Source organism: Phocoena phocoena, chromosome 14 (assembly GCF_963924675.1).
Source record: "Phocoena phocoena chromosome 14, mPhoPho1.1, whole genome shotgun sequence".
In the NCBI taxonomy this organism is placed as follows: Eukaryota; Metazoa; Chordata; class Mammalia; order Artiodactyla; family Phocoenidae; genus Phocoena; species Phocoena phocoena.
In genome coordinates this window covers 82,168,726-82,183,739 of record NC_089232.1, presented here as the reverse complement: position 1 = coordinate 82,183,739, position 15,014 = coordinate 82,168,726, and the positions used below count along the sequence as shown (strand labels likewise).

The window sequence follows — 15,014 nt, the reverse complement described above, 5'->3', positions numbered from 1 at the left end:
CTAGAAAACCACCTGTCAGCACAGCATTCCTAAGAGAACAGGCTCCCTGCCTCTTTTATCCACACTCAAATGAGATTCTCAAGTTTGCATGCCCCTTAAACTACTGACATGAAATCAGACAAAAACGCCTAGTTGAAATTCGATTTTGTATTCTCCATGGATTAAGTGATAGGGCTGAAGATACCCAAGTCGGTAACCTTAGTTGAGACTTCTTTGCTATACCCATCTTTCAGGGCAGGTAATTTTGGGGGGTAGATTTTAGAAGGTTGCAGCATTCTAGGACTATTTCACAGGAAAAGTATGAAAATGCTTATGTCTTAATTTCTTTTATTTAATTTTTTAATATAAAAAGCAGGCATAAAATACAATTACATTACTACAAAGATGCAACAAAATTAAAAAATATCAGGGGTATCATTTTTGTTCAAGGGGACAGCTGATCCAATATTTATGATTATCTAAACCATGCAGTTCATAACTTATTACAATTCCAAACAAAACTATTATGGGGAAGGGAATCAAGGAGAGGCCCCCCAAGCGTAATATTCAGCACTGTCACACAGTGCTTATCTTCAAAGTGCTTTACAGACCAGCTACGGTATCTTCACAATATAGGGAAACTGACATCTTATCCCAGGGGAGGAGCGGTGAGTCAGTAGCAGTGTCAACAGAGACCGAGAAACTCAGAAGTGACTTGTTATCATCGGATTTTTAAAACATGTTATTTAAAGTATGTTTCACTAAGGTAATATAGCGTCCAAGTTTCTCTATTTTACCACCCAGATCCTGTAAGAATAGATGAACAGCAGCAGCATAACTTCTTAAATTGTGGTCTGGCAACCTAGAGTGTTTCTTCTTGAGGATCTGCACGTAAACTGGGATAAAGGAGCTCCTTCAGAGCCAGAATGGTGTTAACTCTAGCATAGTTTAAAAAACACTAACCTTTATTTTAGATTTATTGGTATACTTATCCTTTAGTTAGCTCCAGAGCATTTTAAACTTTCAGACAGATTTTTTTAAATGTTGCTTCTAGATAGCATTTGTTTAATTAATACTTTTCAAAAATGTGCTATACAGTAATCCTCAACAGTAATCCTGGCATCAGTGTTCCTTCTACTTTGTCTCACTATTCCCACAAAAGTAAAAAAATCCAACTAAGAAAATCCCAGTATTCACTACTTCTTAGTTCTCAAAAGGAGGTATTTATGGCTCTAGGAGAAATCAAGGTGTGACAAAATAAGCAACTTTTGGTCTTAAATTTATCTTGGAAGTTTTGGAGCCTCAAGAAAAAGAGAAGCTGGCACAAAATCAGGCTGTTAAACCAAGTCAATGTCATATATTTAATGAGTGTTGGGAAGAGAGCATTTGGATGGGTGTATGCACTCATGTATGTACATGAAACCAGCAACAGGGTATAAAGCAAATTCTTACCCAAGGTCAGAATTTTTTATTAAGCACATTTCCATTAGTTGAACAAACAACCTTATAAATCCTTATGTCAAACCATATAATGTGAAGAATCTTCATGGAGAGATTTTTTTCGCTCCTTAGGATATCTTTTTCCCCCCAAAAAAACTTCACATTAATTTTCCTCATATAGTTGCATCACACCATGATTCTCCATATTCTTTAATATATACAGCATTCAAAATTTAAACTTTTGCCATTTTTACTCAAATATTTCAATTACTCGTGTAAACTTCAAATTATTTCACCTTAATAAAGTTTATTAAAAATATATATATATATATACTCTCCAATTCAGAATAATATGATAGAGCCTCCCATAGTGTAACAAAATCTTTATATAAAATATTAATTCAGTCTCCTTTTAACAAGTCTAATGAATGGAAATATTTATTCTATATAAATTTTATATATTTTTCATTTTTTAATCTTACTTAAAAAAAAAAAATAAAAGAGCTGTGCCCCCAAACCAGAACATACCTGCAAGGGAAATGGCATGCATGTCTAGTTTTAGCACAGACAGCATGAAAGAGTGCAGCCTGGATAATGTAATAACAAGATTCAGTTTCAATACATCAGTAGCCAAAGGCCACTCTTCAATTTCCACAATAGTATCTATAACTGGGGATCTAACTCTTTAAACACCCTACACTGACCCCAGAAGGAATCAATGAAAAATGTCTACTTCCTTCATAGAAATATTAGATGATGTATTTCAATATCACACCAAACTCTGTGTACGTGTATGTATATAAAGAAAGACTGATAAAAGACTACGTAATTTTTTTTAACTTGATTCTTACTGATGTACACTGTAGCAGTATAAAACATACACTTTTCTGGGATAATGAGAAATAAAGCAGGAATAGTCCTGCATAAACTGTTAACTTTAACAGCATTTAAAAAAATAAAAATAAAGTTAAGTGCCTTTGAGGCAACTTCTTCCTAGTCACCAGTTTTCTTAACCCAATACTGAAATATTGCCATACACAGTTGTGTGTTTAAGGAATCACATTTAAATATTTAAAATATATCTACAGTATGTCTTAGTTTTCTTTGTATTTGAGATAATTTTTGAAACTTGAGTGTGAAAATGTAAAAATAGTCACAAATATCTTTATCAGAAATAAAAACATACCTAGGGTAGCCAGGAAATTAAAAGAAAACATTTCATAGTCACACACTAATACTGAGGTCTGTAAAAAGGGTTGGATGAATAATAGATATACATAAAAGATATATTAGTTCCAATACTATCCATTACTGTTTCTATCACCAATACTTAAAAAAAAATTCTCTTATACAATCAAAATAGGCTGACATTGATAACTATTATGTGTAAAAATAGTGCACTATTTTTCTTCTGCAAAGCAAATTTGCATCCTAAGCGCTGGTAAACACTTGTTCTTTTTTTTTTTTTTTTTTAAATACAGAAAAGGGTGGAGATTTTGAAAATTAAATTAAGGCATTCAACATGGGTAAAGTTGCCTATTATGAAGCATTAGGAAACTGATATAATTAACTTCAAACTTGTTACAGTAATTGCTTAAACATGAACATGCAGTTTCCATCAGGTACACACAAATGAGTGATATAAACTCCAACATTATGGCTTTATACAAATGCATAGTTGCAACTGCAGTAAGTAATGATATCTGATTAATGTTTATAAAAAAATAAAGTGGGAAGTTAAAAAAAACCCTCTTGCAGTATTACAGTACTATATGGATGTGTGTGTGTGTGTGTGTGTGCGCGCGCGCATGTGTATATATACATACATACACACACACATACACACACACACACAGTATAATGGTCACTTCTTAAAGATGCAGTCTATATCACTGTAGTGGAATCCATTCCCAGATTCTTCTGGCAAATGTGCTGGTGAAATCTCTCTGCTGAAGCTGAAAAGATGGTTTAACTCTTCTCAATCCTTCTATCCCATGTAGTGTGAGTGATGCTAAGAGAGTTTTATGGAACAAGTTTGGAAGAGTTGCACGTGATATTCTTACTCTATTAACCAATCACTGTTGGTTCAACTTGTTGCTCCAAAGGAGCCCAGAAAAATCTATCCAACATTTAGAATTTATATTGCAGGAATAAAGGGAACATATATGTGTGTATCGGTCTCTCAGGAAAATATAGCTTTTTAATAAATTTTGGGCCATCATATTTCAGTCTTGTTTCAACTGTAAGAATATGATCACCTTGAATAATGACTGCATTCATAGAAGGCAGTTAGCTGGAAAGAAAAGGAAAGTAAAGTTAGTTGATACAGTGAAATAATTTAAGAGATTGTTATCAGTTCTTTGAAAAGGCATTCCATTTACATCAAACTATATAGTCTTCCAACTACTATACTTTTAACACCTGAATCATGCATAAAACATATTTACTGTATTACTTTTCTTATTTTTAGGTACATGCAATTATATTCTTCCTCATATTTTCTCACACTGGCCACAAACATGACACACAAGTTTTAATATGGTTAACTGAATATTAGGGTGAGACACTATGTCACTGAATAATTCAAGTGAATGTCAAGTTTGACTTGGGGTTTAACTGTTAGCTGCCTCATGTAGCTGAAAGAAGAGTGCACTTATGGACCAGGTTCTACTTGACTGTTTGACCCTATGCCACATCTTTTACATCTATGAAATGGGAACAAACATGTTATAGTAAATATATGTAAAAATTACTCTGTAAATCCTGGTTATAAACAGATCCCAATAATGTGTGATTTAAGTATGTATTTTACAACATGTTGCTTAGGTTAAGATAGACATTACTTCTTTTAAATTCATTCCATATAAAAGGTTTAACGCACGAGTTTCAATTTTCATTCAAACCTGTTAGCCGCTATTAACCAAACCACATTTTCTAAAAGCACAAGAGCTTTCACAGCATACCATTAGCATTCCTCAGCAAGAGTAACATTAAACTTTCAAAAAGTAAACATTTCACATCACAAAAAAAGCCAAATCAGAAACAGCTAGTTCACAGCATTTATTAGACTTACGAAGTTTTTATGGTTTCAATTCTTGCAAGTTAGAAAGAAGGAAAGAGGAGGGAAGGAGAGAGGGGTGGAGGGAGAAAGGAATCCCATGCTATGTTCACAAACTAATACAGTTGTAGGAACTTAAAAACACTGTAAATTTTACTTCTCTGCATATGGCTTCTTTGGAATGAACAGAAAGTAACAGAATTAGCTCCATTTGTTATTTCTACATGTTTCATTCCTAAGATAAAAAATTACAATTCCAACTGCATTGAAAATATATAGCCAATAAAGAATCTGAACATAGCATTTCACTTTTATACTTAACATGGAAATTTCAGTTAGAAACTTGTCTGAAAACTACTTTTCAAATAAGTACTGTCAAAAACAACTTAATAAAATTTCAAACTGGTCAAAAATAATGAAAACCCAAAGTGCAAACCACATGCACTACTTGGAAATACTAAAACAACTCATTTCTCATTTTTTGATTTACCCATTTACTTCTTCAGAAATCAAAAACATCGTCATCATCATCACCACCATCAACATCATCAAATGACCAATCCCAGTCTTTAAATGCCAAATCAAGCAATCTGCAATAGGAGGTTTGCAAATTTATACTCTAACACTCTTTAGAAACAACAGTTTAATATGCTATGATCAAAAAATCACACTTTGTGCTGTAAACATTTTAACTTTCCCTTCATTGATAACAACATGATTAAAATTAAGATGGAAGCACGCAGGGAAATCTTCTTTCTCTTTACATGCAAATGCATATAATCATGTTGACCAAGTATGCTTTCCAAGCTACCAGAGAACTGAGGACAGAGATAATATTTAGGGGTAAGACACAATCTTCTTTCCACTGGGCCCACATGAAGACGTAACCACCCTGATGCCCAGTTTGATTTAAGAACTGAAAGCTCAGTATGTGTCAATGTTCCCTTCACAAAAGTGCCCAGTTAGCTCACATTTTTGCAGAATTGTACCATAAGCCCTAGTATGAAAGGTGAGTAATATTAAGAATGTAGCTTTCTCAATTCCAGCAGGACCCTACTTTTTCAACGGGTCACCAAAAGTTAAGCCTTCCATAAAAAAACTACACATAAAGGGAAAAACACAGGTAGATAAGCAGCATTAGCAACTTATCTTGGCCAAATAAACTGGACTTAGAACAGGGGTATATGTGGTCTTTTCTTTCCAACCCAACCCAACCATCTAATAGTGCAATCATTTTTATTTTTAAAAATAGGAGTAACTTTCTCATTGTTTATAACTGTGACGTTCATGAATACATTTGTGCCAAGGACCCATCTATGGTCACTATGTCAGTGGTTCTTAAACTTTAGTGTGTATGATTTATCCAGAGCTATGTATAACGCATATTACCAGGCTTCATCTCAAGAGATCCTGATATAATTAAATTGGGGGTGGGGGAAGTATTTGCATTTTAAGATGAATTCTGAGATGAATTCTGATGCAGCTCCTTGACTTTGAGAATCATTGACAGAGTAGGTTGATGGATGATTACCCGACTCAAATTACTCCAATATGTGCTAAATGCAGAATACTTGATTAATAAGCACACAAACTTAGATATAGTTATTTATTCACTTAAAATATATCGCAGCCTAGCATACACTCATACTAATTTTTTTAGGCTTACATGTAAAGTAACTTTTAGCTATGGTTTCAACTACTACTTGGGAGACTGAGATCAGTAAGCCCTCCTGGGTATCCAAGCCACCGCTTTAGCATACTTTATGAAAAATCTGCATTTCATATCCTTCCAAAACCTTTGAAGAATGTGTGAAGCGTGTGCCCATGTCACAATCTTCAAATTTTAAGTCTCATCACTAGGCTATCAGTGTAATGCACGACCAGACTTCCTTAAAACCTCTCCCTCCTCCCCTCCCACTCAGTCATCTAATTCTTGTCATTTCAACTTAAGAATCTTTCTTTAGAGGGCGGCGGCGGCGGCGGCGGGCCCGGGGCCTTTTGTTTGGGGCGGCAGGGGCCCCGGAGCGGCGAGGCCTGCGGTTTCCGCTGCTCGCTCGGTACCAGCCGCCCCTCGTGGCGGTGGGGGTGGGGGTGGGGGTGGGGGTCCGCCCCCTGGGCCGGGGCCTCGTCTCAGGCGCTCGGGCCGGAAGCGGCCCAGCCACCGCCGGGAGTCGCCGCCACAGCCCTCTGCGCTCCGGACCGAGGCCGCCTCTCGTCCCTCGGGCCGACGCCATGAAGATCAAGGAAGCCAAGAAACCCTCTTTCCCATAGTGTGGCATGGACATCGGGGGAACTCTGGTAAAGGGCTCATATTTTGAACCTATCGATATCACATCAGAGGAAGAAGAAGAAGAAGTTGAGAGCTTAAAAAGTATCCGGAAATACGTGACTTCTAATGTAGCCTATGGATCCACTGGTATTCAGGATGTACACCTTGAACTGAAAGATTTAACACTTTTTGGCTGGAGAGGGAACTTGCACTTTATCAGATTTCCGACCCAGGACCTGCCTACTTTTATGCAAAGGGGAAGAGATAAAAACTTCTCAACATTACACACGGTGCTATGTGCTACAGGAGGTGGTGCTGAGAAGTCTGAAAACGATTTTCACACAGTTGGAAACCCCCACCTGCACAAACTGGATGAACCTGACTGCCTTGTAAAGGGCTTGCTGTAGACAGATTCTGTCAGTTTCAGTGGACAAGCAGGGTGCTATTATTTTGCTAATGCCTCAGAACCTGAGAGATGCCAAAAGATGCCTTTCAACCTGGCCGATCCCTATCCACTGCTGGGAGTAAACACTGGTTTCCAGTCAGTATTTTAGCAGTCCATTCCAAAGACAACTATGAACAAGCAACTGGGACATAGACCTTTCTGGGTCTATGTAGTTTATTGACTGGCTGTGAAAGTTTTGAAGAGGCTCTTGAAATGGCATCCAAAGGTGACAGCACCCAAGCTGACAAGCTGGTCCGTGATATTTACAGAGGAGATATGAAAGACTTGGTCTGCCTGGTTGGGCTGTAGCATCTAGTTTTGGGAATATGATTTACAAGCAGAAGCAAGAATATGTTAGTAAACAGCATCTAGCAAGAGCTACGTTAGTTACTATCACCAACAACATTGGTTCTGTGGCACGAATGTGGGCTGTTAATGAGAAGATAAACAGTTGTCTTTGTTGGAAACTTTATGTGTCGCTGCTCTCTCGATAAAACTCTTGGCATATGCACTGGATTACTGTCAAAAGGTCAACTGAAAGCATTGTTTCTAGAGCATGAGGGGTATTCTGGAGCAGTTGGTACACTTCTTGGGCTGCCAAATTTCAGCTAAAGCATCGGGTTTCTCTTTGTTAATAAATGTCATTCGAGAGGAACTGAAGACCAGAGGTGTTATTACTGCATTATTTGTCACTGGGAACCAAAGGATAAAAGAGTAGCACTATTCCTGTTGATTTTTAAGTGTCAGAATGGTAAGCTGCTATATGTTGCGATATTAAAGAGAGCTTCAGTAATGTGAAGTATATTTCTAAGTGAAATGCTTTCCCTTCTGTATACAGCCAGTGTTAAATCCTTAAATGCAATACAGCCTCTGATTATTGAGCCTCCTCTGAAAAAGATCTTCTATTTATTTTATTTTATGTAGCCAACATTGCAGTACTGCATGTTCAAACATGAATCTTAAAGTCTCAGAAATGTTTAGCTCATGAAAAGAATTGATTCTGAGTATTTTTTACAAGTCTGTTCTATGTGTGCTTTGGTTACTAGTAAGTGGACAGTAACATACCCTGTATTGAAACTCACTGAAATGGCAATCAAAGATGATCATTTTTATGTGATTTTAGAAATGTTAAAGCAATATTAATTATCCATTACTGTTTTCCAAACATATCTTCTCCCAAAAAGCATGTTTATGTGATCTTTCCCCAGAAGTATAACCTTTCTCAAATGCCATAATTGAAATACTATTGTTAAACATTAGCCTGAATTTTAAAATGAATCCTAGAAAATGCACATAATTGGTGATACTGCATTTTTTGTATTTTAAGTTTATCAGATAGTACATTTTAAAATGTTTTTTAATTGGAGGCTTAATTACTTATTTGAAAGTCCATTCAGTGAGGTCCCAGGACTATTTGAATGGAGTATGGTTTATATGTATTGGTAGGGTTCTGTGCTCTTCTCTCTATACCACATTTATTATCTTAGGCCCAAAGTCAGCCATTTCTGTTTAATTAGGTCTGAACCATCAAAGCTAAAGACTGTCTTCTACTGTGAACAGCAACAAAATCATTTACTCTAAATGGATGTTATGGAAATTTAAAAGACGAGTTGTTTTGAAACTATGGGCATCTGAGGCTGTATTGCAGAATTATAAAAGGATCAGTGTTTCATACATTCTGGTAATAAAAGCATTATAGTTCCCCCCACACACACACACACAAAAAAGAATCTTTCCTTAACTTGGTTTCTTCTCTCCATTTTCACTGTCAATACTTTAGTTCAGGATCTCATTAAGTCAAAACATACTAATCTCTTGTTGAAAGCCTTCTATCAGAATAAAATCAAAACTCCTATAGCATAGTGAACATGGTCCTTTTCAATCTGGCTCAGAGCTTTCTCTCCAGTGTCATCTTCTACTGTTTCCTGTTATTACCCTCTCCCCACCCTAACCCAAGACAACATTACAAACACATAGGTAATTCTGACAACTAGTGCCTCTACACATAACATTTTGCCTAAAGCTGTCTTTTACCTTATTTCTTTGCCTGGGAAATCACTGATCCGCCATTATTTTTGAGACCGTTCTTGATGTTTTAATGGCAGAATTCTCTGTGCTTTCCTTTGTTCTCCCATAACACCTGCTCATGCCTCCATAATAAACAACATGTTAAACAGTACTGTAATTATCTGTTTGATTGTCTATGCTCCTCCATTAATTGATCAATGGGTATACACTTCAGGCCTGTAAAACTTATTGCCAAAGACTGCTTCAGAAGGGGTTTAGGTTTCAGTTCTACTAGCATTTAGTTTTGAGTTCTACTTAGCAGCACATGATTGGGCTTGTTTCTTTACATCTCACCAATACTAAGTTTCTTAATCCTTACCACTTTGGCAGGTGAGAATATTTTTACAATATAGTTTTAATTTCTTTGCTTAGTAATCAGGTTGATCACTTTTTCATATTCATGGTAATGCCTATATGTTCCTCACTAATTTTTATATTGGGAAGAGTCAATTCCCTTTTTCTAAATGACTTATATAAGTACTCCATGCACAAAGATACTAACCCATCTTTCACAGATGTATTGTAAAATATGTGGTGTTTTTAAATCTACAAGGCTTTAATTTTTGGTTAGTCAATCTTTTTCTCTTTCTTTGCTTTTATTATTAGGAAGTTCTTCTCTAATCCAAGATCAGATACATATTCCCCTATTTTCTTCTACTTCATTTATGGGTTTATTTTTGACACTTCAAGTTGTATATAACTTTACTATTTTTTTCCCCAATTAGTCTATTAATGTTCTAATATTTAGAACTGAAAAAAACAGATGAGATAATGATAAAATAATAGCTCCCCCCACCCTTAAGTTTTAACTGTATTGGCAATGCTTTATTTCTTAAAACTGAATAAACTAGTATTGGTTGCATTTTTGCTTTATACTTTTCTATGTGGCTTAAATAATTTTTAAAAAATCTTTAAAGAAAAAGATAATTAAAGATAAATGCCCTCAGCAGGGACCAGTATTTTGTGTCTTGCACTGGAACAAATTAGGATCTCTCCAAACTGTCTTCATCAAAAGTTGGCATTTTATTCACAAATTTCTTACTTTTCCAGCATAGTATTTTTAATTCAAAATTACCGAGGAAACATTCTTCTAGAATAGCATTTCTATACATTGCTTTATAAAATGTCAATTAATTCAAGTCTACTTGAATCACTGTGAGGCAGTGAAGTATTACAGTTGAGAATGCAGGATCTGGAACTAGACTATCTGGATCTAAACTCATGGCTCTGCTACTTATTAGCTGTGTGACCTTGGGCACACAATGTTTCTCTGCCTTAGTTTCCTCATCTGTAAAATACAGAGATAAATAGCTAAATCACAGGGTGGTTATGAGGATGAATTAGTACAGTTAAAGCTCTGAGAAGAGTACCTAGCATATTATAATATGCCCTCGAAAATTATTTTATATGATAAAATTATGTTATTTTATATAATAATAGTAGCTAACACTTATTACTTTAAAGCACTTCACTACAGAAAAAGGGAAGTGCTGCAAAGAGAGGTAAAAGGAGAATCAGAACAAAGAATGTCACAGAAGCCAAAGGAAAAAAATATAATGATGCAGTTGTTAACAAAGGAATAAAAAAAAAGATTAGATGAATATTTATGGGTACTATGTTTTAGTGTGTATAGAAATATATATATTTGATGATGTCTAATGAAGCCAAACATTTGTTTTAAGAAAGACAGCATGTGAGTTAGTTCAACTAAAGCTAGACTGACTAGTGCTAGGACTAATATTAAATAAACACAAATGAAGAGCTAGATATTAAATTACTGGTGATACACACCAGAAAGTCTGTTCCTAGGTTTTCTTGGATAATCGTTTAACGCTCTACCCATTCTTCCATAGGAATAAGTTATAAATTAGTAGGGTACTGCAGACCATCCAGTCCAATGCTTGACTCCCCAAGAGCCATGCTACGCGACATCAGACTGCATACACAGGACAGATCAAGGAGCGCTGCTCCCTCACAGTTCTGCCAAGCAGTCATCTAAATCAGGTGCACACCTGTGGCGACAGGGCACTCACTATTCTACAGCAAGACAATTCTTTCAATTTTGCAAATCTGACTGCTTGATAGTTCTTCCCAGCTGACTGAAAAATATGCCTCTCTGCTTAGTTCTTCCAAGGAAAAATCCTTTAAATCTTTATTGTTATTTATGATCACCCATCCTTTCAAAACACTTCCTCAGAAGACTAAAGTATCCTTAGTTCCTTCACTTGCTACATGTGTATGTAACACCTTCAAATGACCCACTACTCCCTCAGTAATTCTCTTCTGTATACCTTCCAATTTGTGTATGCTACTCGTAAAATGTGACACCCAAAATGGAATGCAAAAGGTAGGGTTATTCACCTAAGGACAGACACAGATACAATTTTGTGAGTTAATGAAGCAATGGAGGTACAGATGTTAAAAGCAATGGAAATAATGTTGCAGAGGCATAATAAAATGCAAAACTGTATTTTAAATTTGCCCATCTTTACATTAAAAATTTTAAAGAGCGTATTAGATTTTAAAATTCCAAAAAAAAATCCCTGTACATTTTACAGTCAGTTTTGGTATTAGTTTTATCTACATGCATAGTTGTGAGAGAAAGAAATCCCTATTACTTACTGTTGCTATGCAAAATGTATTAAAAAAAAATCAGTGAAGAATGATTCGAAGGGCAGGGCCAGAACTAAAAAAAAAGTAACAAAAATCAAAAGTAAATGTGCTTTCAAATAAATCATAATGCTGAACTGGGGGGCAAGAAAATTATAAGTCAGCGAGCATGAAAACTTACGTAATTGAAAACATGCCTCACTTGGTCTGAAAACTGCTTCGTAAACTGTCTTAACACATGTAGTGAAATCATTAACTTGTCAAACAGCACAAAAGAATAAAATATACTAAAAAAACTATAGCTCTTATAGTCTTGAATCTAACAAATTATCTTCCTTTCTGGAGTCTCAAAAAGAAAAAGAGTAATACCTATTCTACTCCATGAGTATTTTAAAGATCAAATGAAAGAATATATAGAAAGTTAAAAGAGAATATATTGGATTGGCCAAAAAGTTCGTTCGGGTTCTCCCATAACATCTTACGGAAAAACCCAAACGAACTTTTTGGCCAACCCAACATATGGAAGCACATTGGAAGCTGTAAAGCACTATATATTGTCAGGTATTAAAATAGCCTGGCATTTATGCATTAATGGTTCTACAATATTAATAACAGAAATTTAATTTTTAGATGTTTTGTACAGGGTACATGGAATGACCTTCAGTGTCTCTGAATTCTTTGAGTTTCTGCAGGTCAATTACTATCATATAATCGCTAATTCTACAATGTTTAGTTTTATCATAGCTCACACAAAAATTCAACATTTTCACTGCTGAAACACTAATTCTACCTTTGTCATTCTAAATTATTTCCTTGAGATATTAGTTTCAAGAACAGTTTCATACACGATGTTGTGGCTAGAATGAAAATATTTCTCATAATACAGCCAATATACATCATTATTCATATACTGAAGGTCCTGTGTTAGGGAAGAAAAAGGACACTTGAAATCAGATACATGATCTAAGTATATACTTTATCCTTTAGCTAACCAAATGTTCATTTCAATGGATAGCAGTATTTATTTATAAATACTGCATTAGCTAGTAAGTCAAGAAATGGTTATTCTGAATCAAAAGTTACTATAATGCAGCTATATGAAAATGGCTCCATCAAAATGTTTTTGTGCAATAATAATCTCTATCCTTACTCCATATTCCCAACTCCACCTCAATTATAAAAAATGCCCGCTATATTCATTAGTAATATTTGCATTTTTAAAGCTGATCTGCATTGCTCTTTAAATCTGAGACAAGTTATTATTTTAAACTTATAGATTTGATTTAAGATTTCAGTCCTGCCCCAACAAGTCTCTAACATAGGAGGTTTAAGAGGTTTGCAATAATAAAAACAATGTGTGTGCCTGACACTTAAAGGTCTGTGTGTGTATCCTGTCTACTAAATCAATAAATTAAGTCAATGTGCTTATAAAATCCTAAAATATTGTGATTATGTATTGGGTTGGCCAAAAAGTTCGTTCTTATGGGAAAACCCGAATGAACTTTTTGGCCAACCCAATACATATACCTGACAAAAATGAGCCCTTCATATTATTTTTGGTTGAATTTCATATAAGTGTGTGATTCAGTAAGTAAATTTATTACATCCAGCTGAATAAATGAATGATACATGCACAATGAAATAGTTTCAAACATTTGGTATTCCACAGATCATGAAAATACCAAAGAAAAACTGCAATTAGGAAAGTTTGTAATTTGAATATAAACAGCAAAATATTTTTTTAAACACTTTAAGTTTTACCACATTTTAATTTATTACCTTGGTTTGTTTGGGGCAAGCTGTCGACTTGGCCGCCTAATAGACTGGTTTTGTTGTATTTTCATTGAAGTTCTAGGAGATGACCGTGCAAAAGGGTCTGGAGCTGGAGGCTTTTTAGGTATCTTTTTCACTAACCGACTAACCCACTTCTGCTGCTCTTCTGTAGAATTTGCTAATAACAATAGATTCTTTGCCGATGAAATATCATAGTACACTATAAAGAAATATTTGAAAAAGATTAATATGTTTAAAATGATCTGAACATAAATAATATTGATGGAGCAAGAAATGTACTATTTACCTTTGCAAGGTGCTATAATTTCCTCCTTTTTATCCATGTGATCTTTATGACATTTAATGTGACAGCGACGGCACTCTAAAGCAGGAGGAGGTTTAAACATATGCCACAATGGCTTCATACATGCCTCACAATTGGTTGGGAAATGATACAGAGTAGGAATAAATTCATGTCCCTTGTGGCAAATATAATTTGATTTTTCTCCCACCGGCTCCACTGGAAATTCTTGTTCCTTCTTACTTTCCCCTTCATTGGCATACAGGATCTATAAACACCAAAAAGAACAATGAATGATCTTCAAACATAGGTTATTTTTTATGTAATAATGATTTTATCGTTTGTAAATAAAATTAGCCTAAACTATTCAGTGAGAAGAAAATGCATTTGATGTTCTAATGTTACTAGGTTCAAATCAAGAGCTCAGATGAGAAAAGTCAGTAGCCAGTCACTTTGGTTCACATTTCAAAAGAATCAATCCTGTTCAAATGATGCCTCCTTATTTTCTCCATGTCATCTTCCTATGTTTCAGCAATTTTATCAGAATAGGCTAGCAAAAGGTAAATCTGCACTTGATTAGTGTTAGAAAGTTTTTCTGGGAGGGAATGTTCAAAACACCTGAAGAGATGTGGCAATTATATGAATTGAGGCTCTGTGATTCTCAAAACAGACAACTTGGTGATAACTGCAAATATAGCTTTAATTGAAAAGATTTGTATTTGGAGAGTTGAGGAAGAAAGGAAAAGAGGAAAGGATGTATAATATACTCCAAATAAACATTCTAAGCATTCAGAAAGTAAGCAGCCAACTTTCCCACAGTACACCAAGCACAACGGCTTTTACATGGAAGGAACTCGGTAATTGTTGGTTTGACTAATTTTAAAATGGAAGTAATAAAGGGGAGAATTTGTCTTCACCTTAAATTGGAAGTACAAGGGCTCCTGGGGCAAAATTTAACTTCACAAGCAACTTTTTTAACTTTCTAGAGAGCTGAGCATAAAACTAAAAACAGGAGAACATTCATGCTCAAAAAATATCATAACCAACTTTGAACAAAAGGATATAGCAAAGG

At 35.1% G+C, this 15,014-nt stretch overlaps 1 protein-coding gene and 1 pseudogene across 1 annotated transcript in view; one reads left to right on the top strand and one right to left on the bottom strand.

The window, feature by feature from the left end:
* The first annotated feature begins 6,709 nt into the window (after nucleotides 1-6,709).
* Nucleotides 6,710-7,803, top strand: LOC136133826 (pantothenate kinase 3 pseudogene; annotated as a pseudogene).
* Nucleotides 7,804-11,910: 4,107 nt separating this feature from the next.
* The window catches only part of ROCK2 (Rho associated coiled-coil containing protein kinase 2), a 125,696-nt gene continuing 122,592 nt past the window's right edge, over nucleotides 11,911-15,014 (bottom strand). The window contains exons 32-34 of the mRNA XM_065890863.1: nucleotides 13,949-14,210; nucleotides 13,648-13,861; nucleotides 11,911-11,944 (exon numbers count right to left, since the gene is read on the bottom strand). Coding sequence (XP_065746935.1) covers nucleotides 11,911-11,944; nucleotides 13,648-13,861; nucleotides 13,949-14,210 — 510 coding nt within the window. The remainder of the gene's footprint in view (nucleotides 11,945-13,647; nucleotides 13,862-13,948; nucleotides 14,211-15,014) is intronic.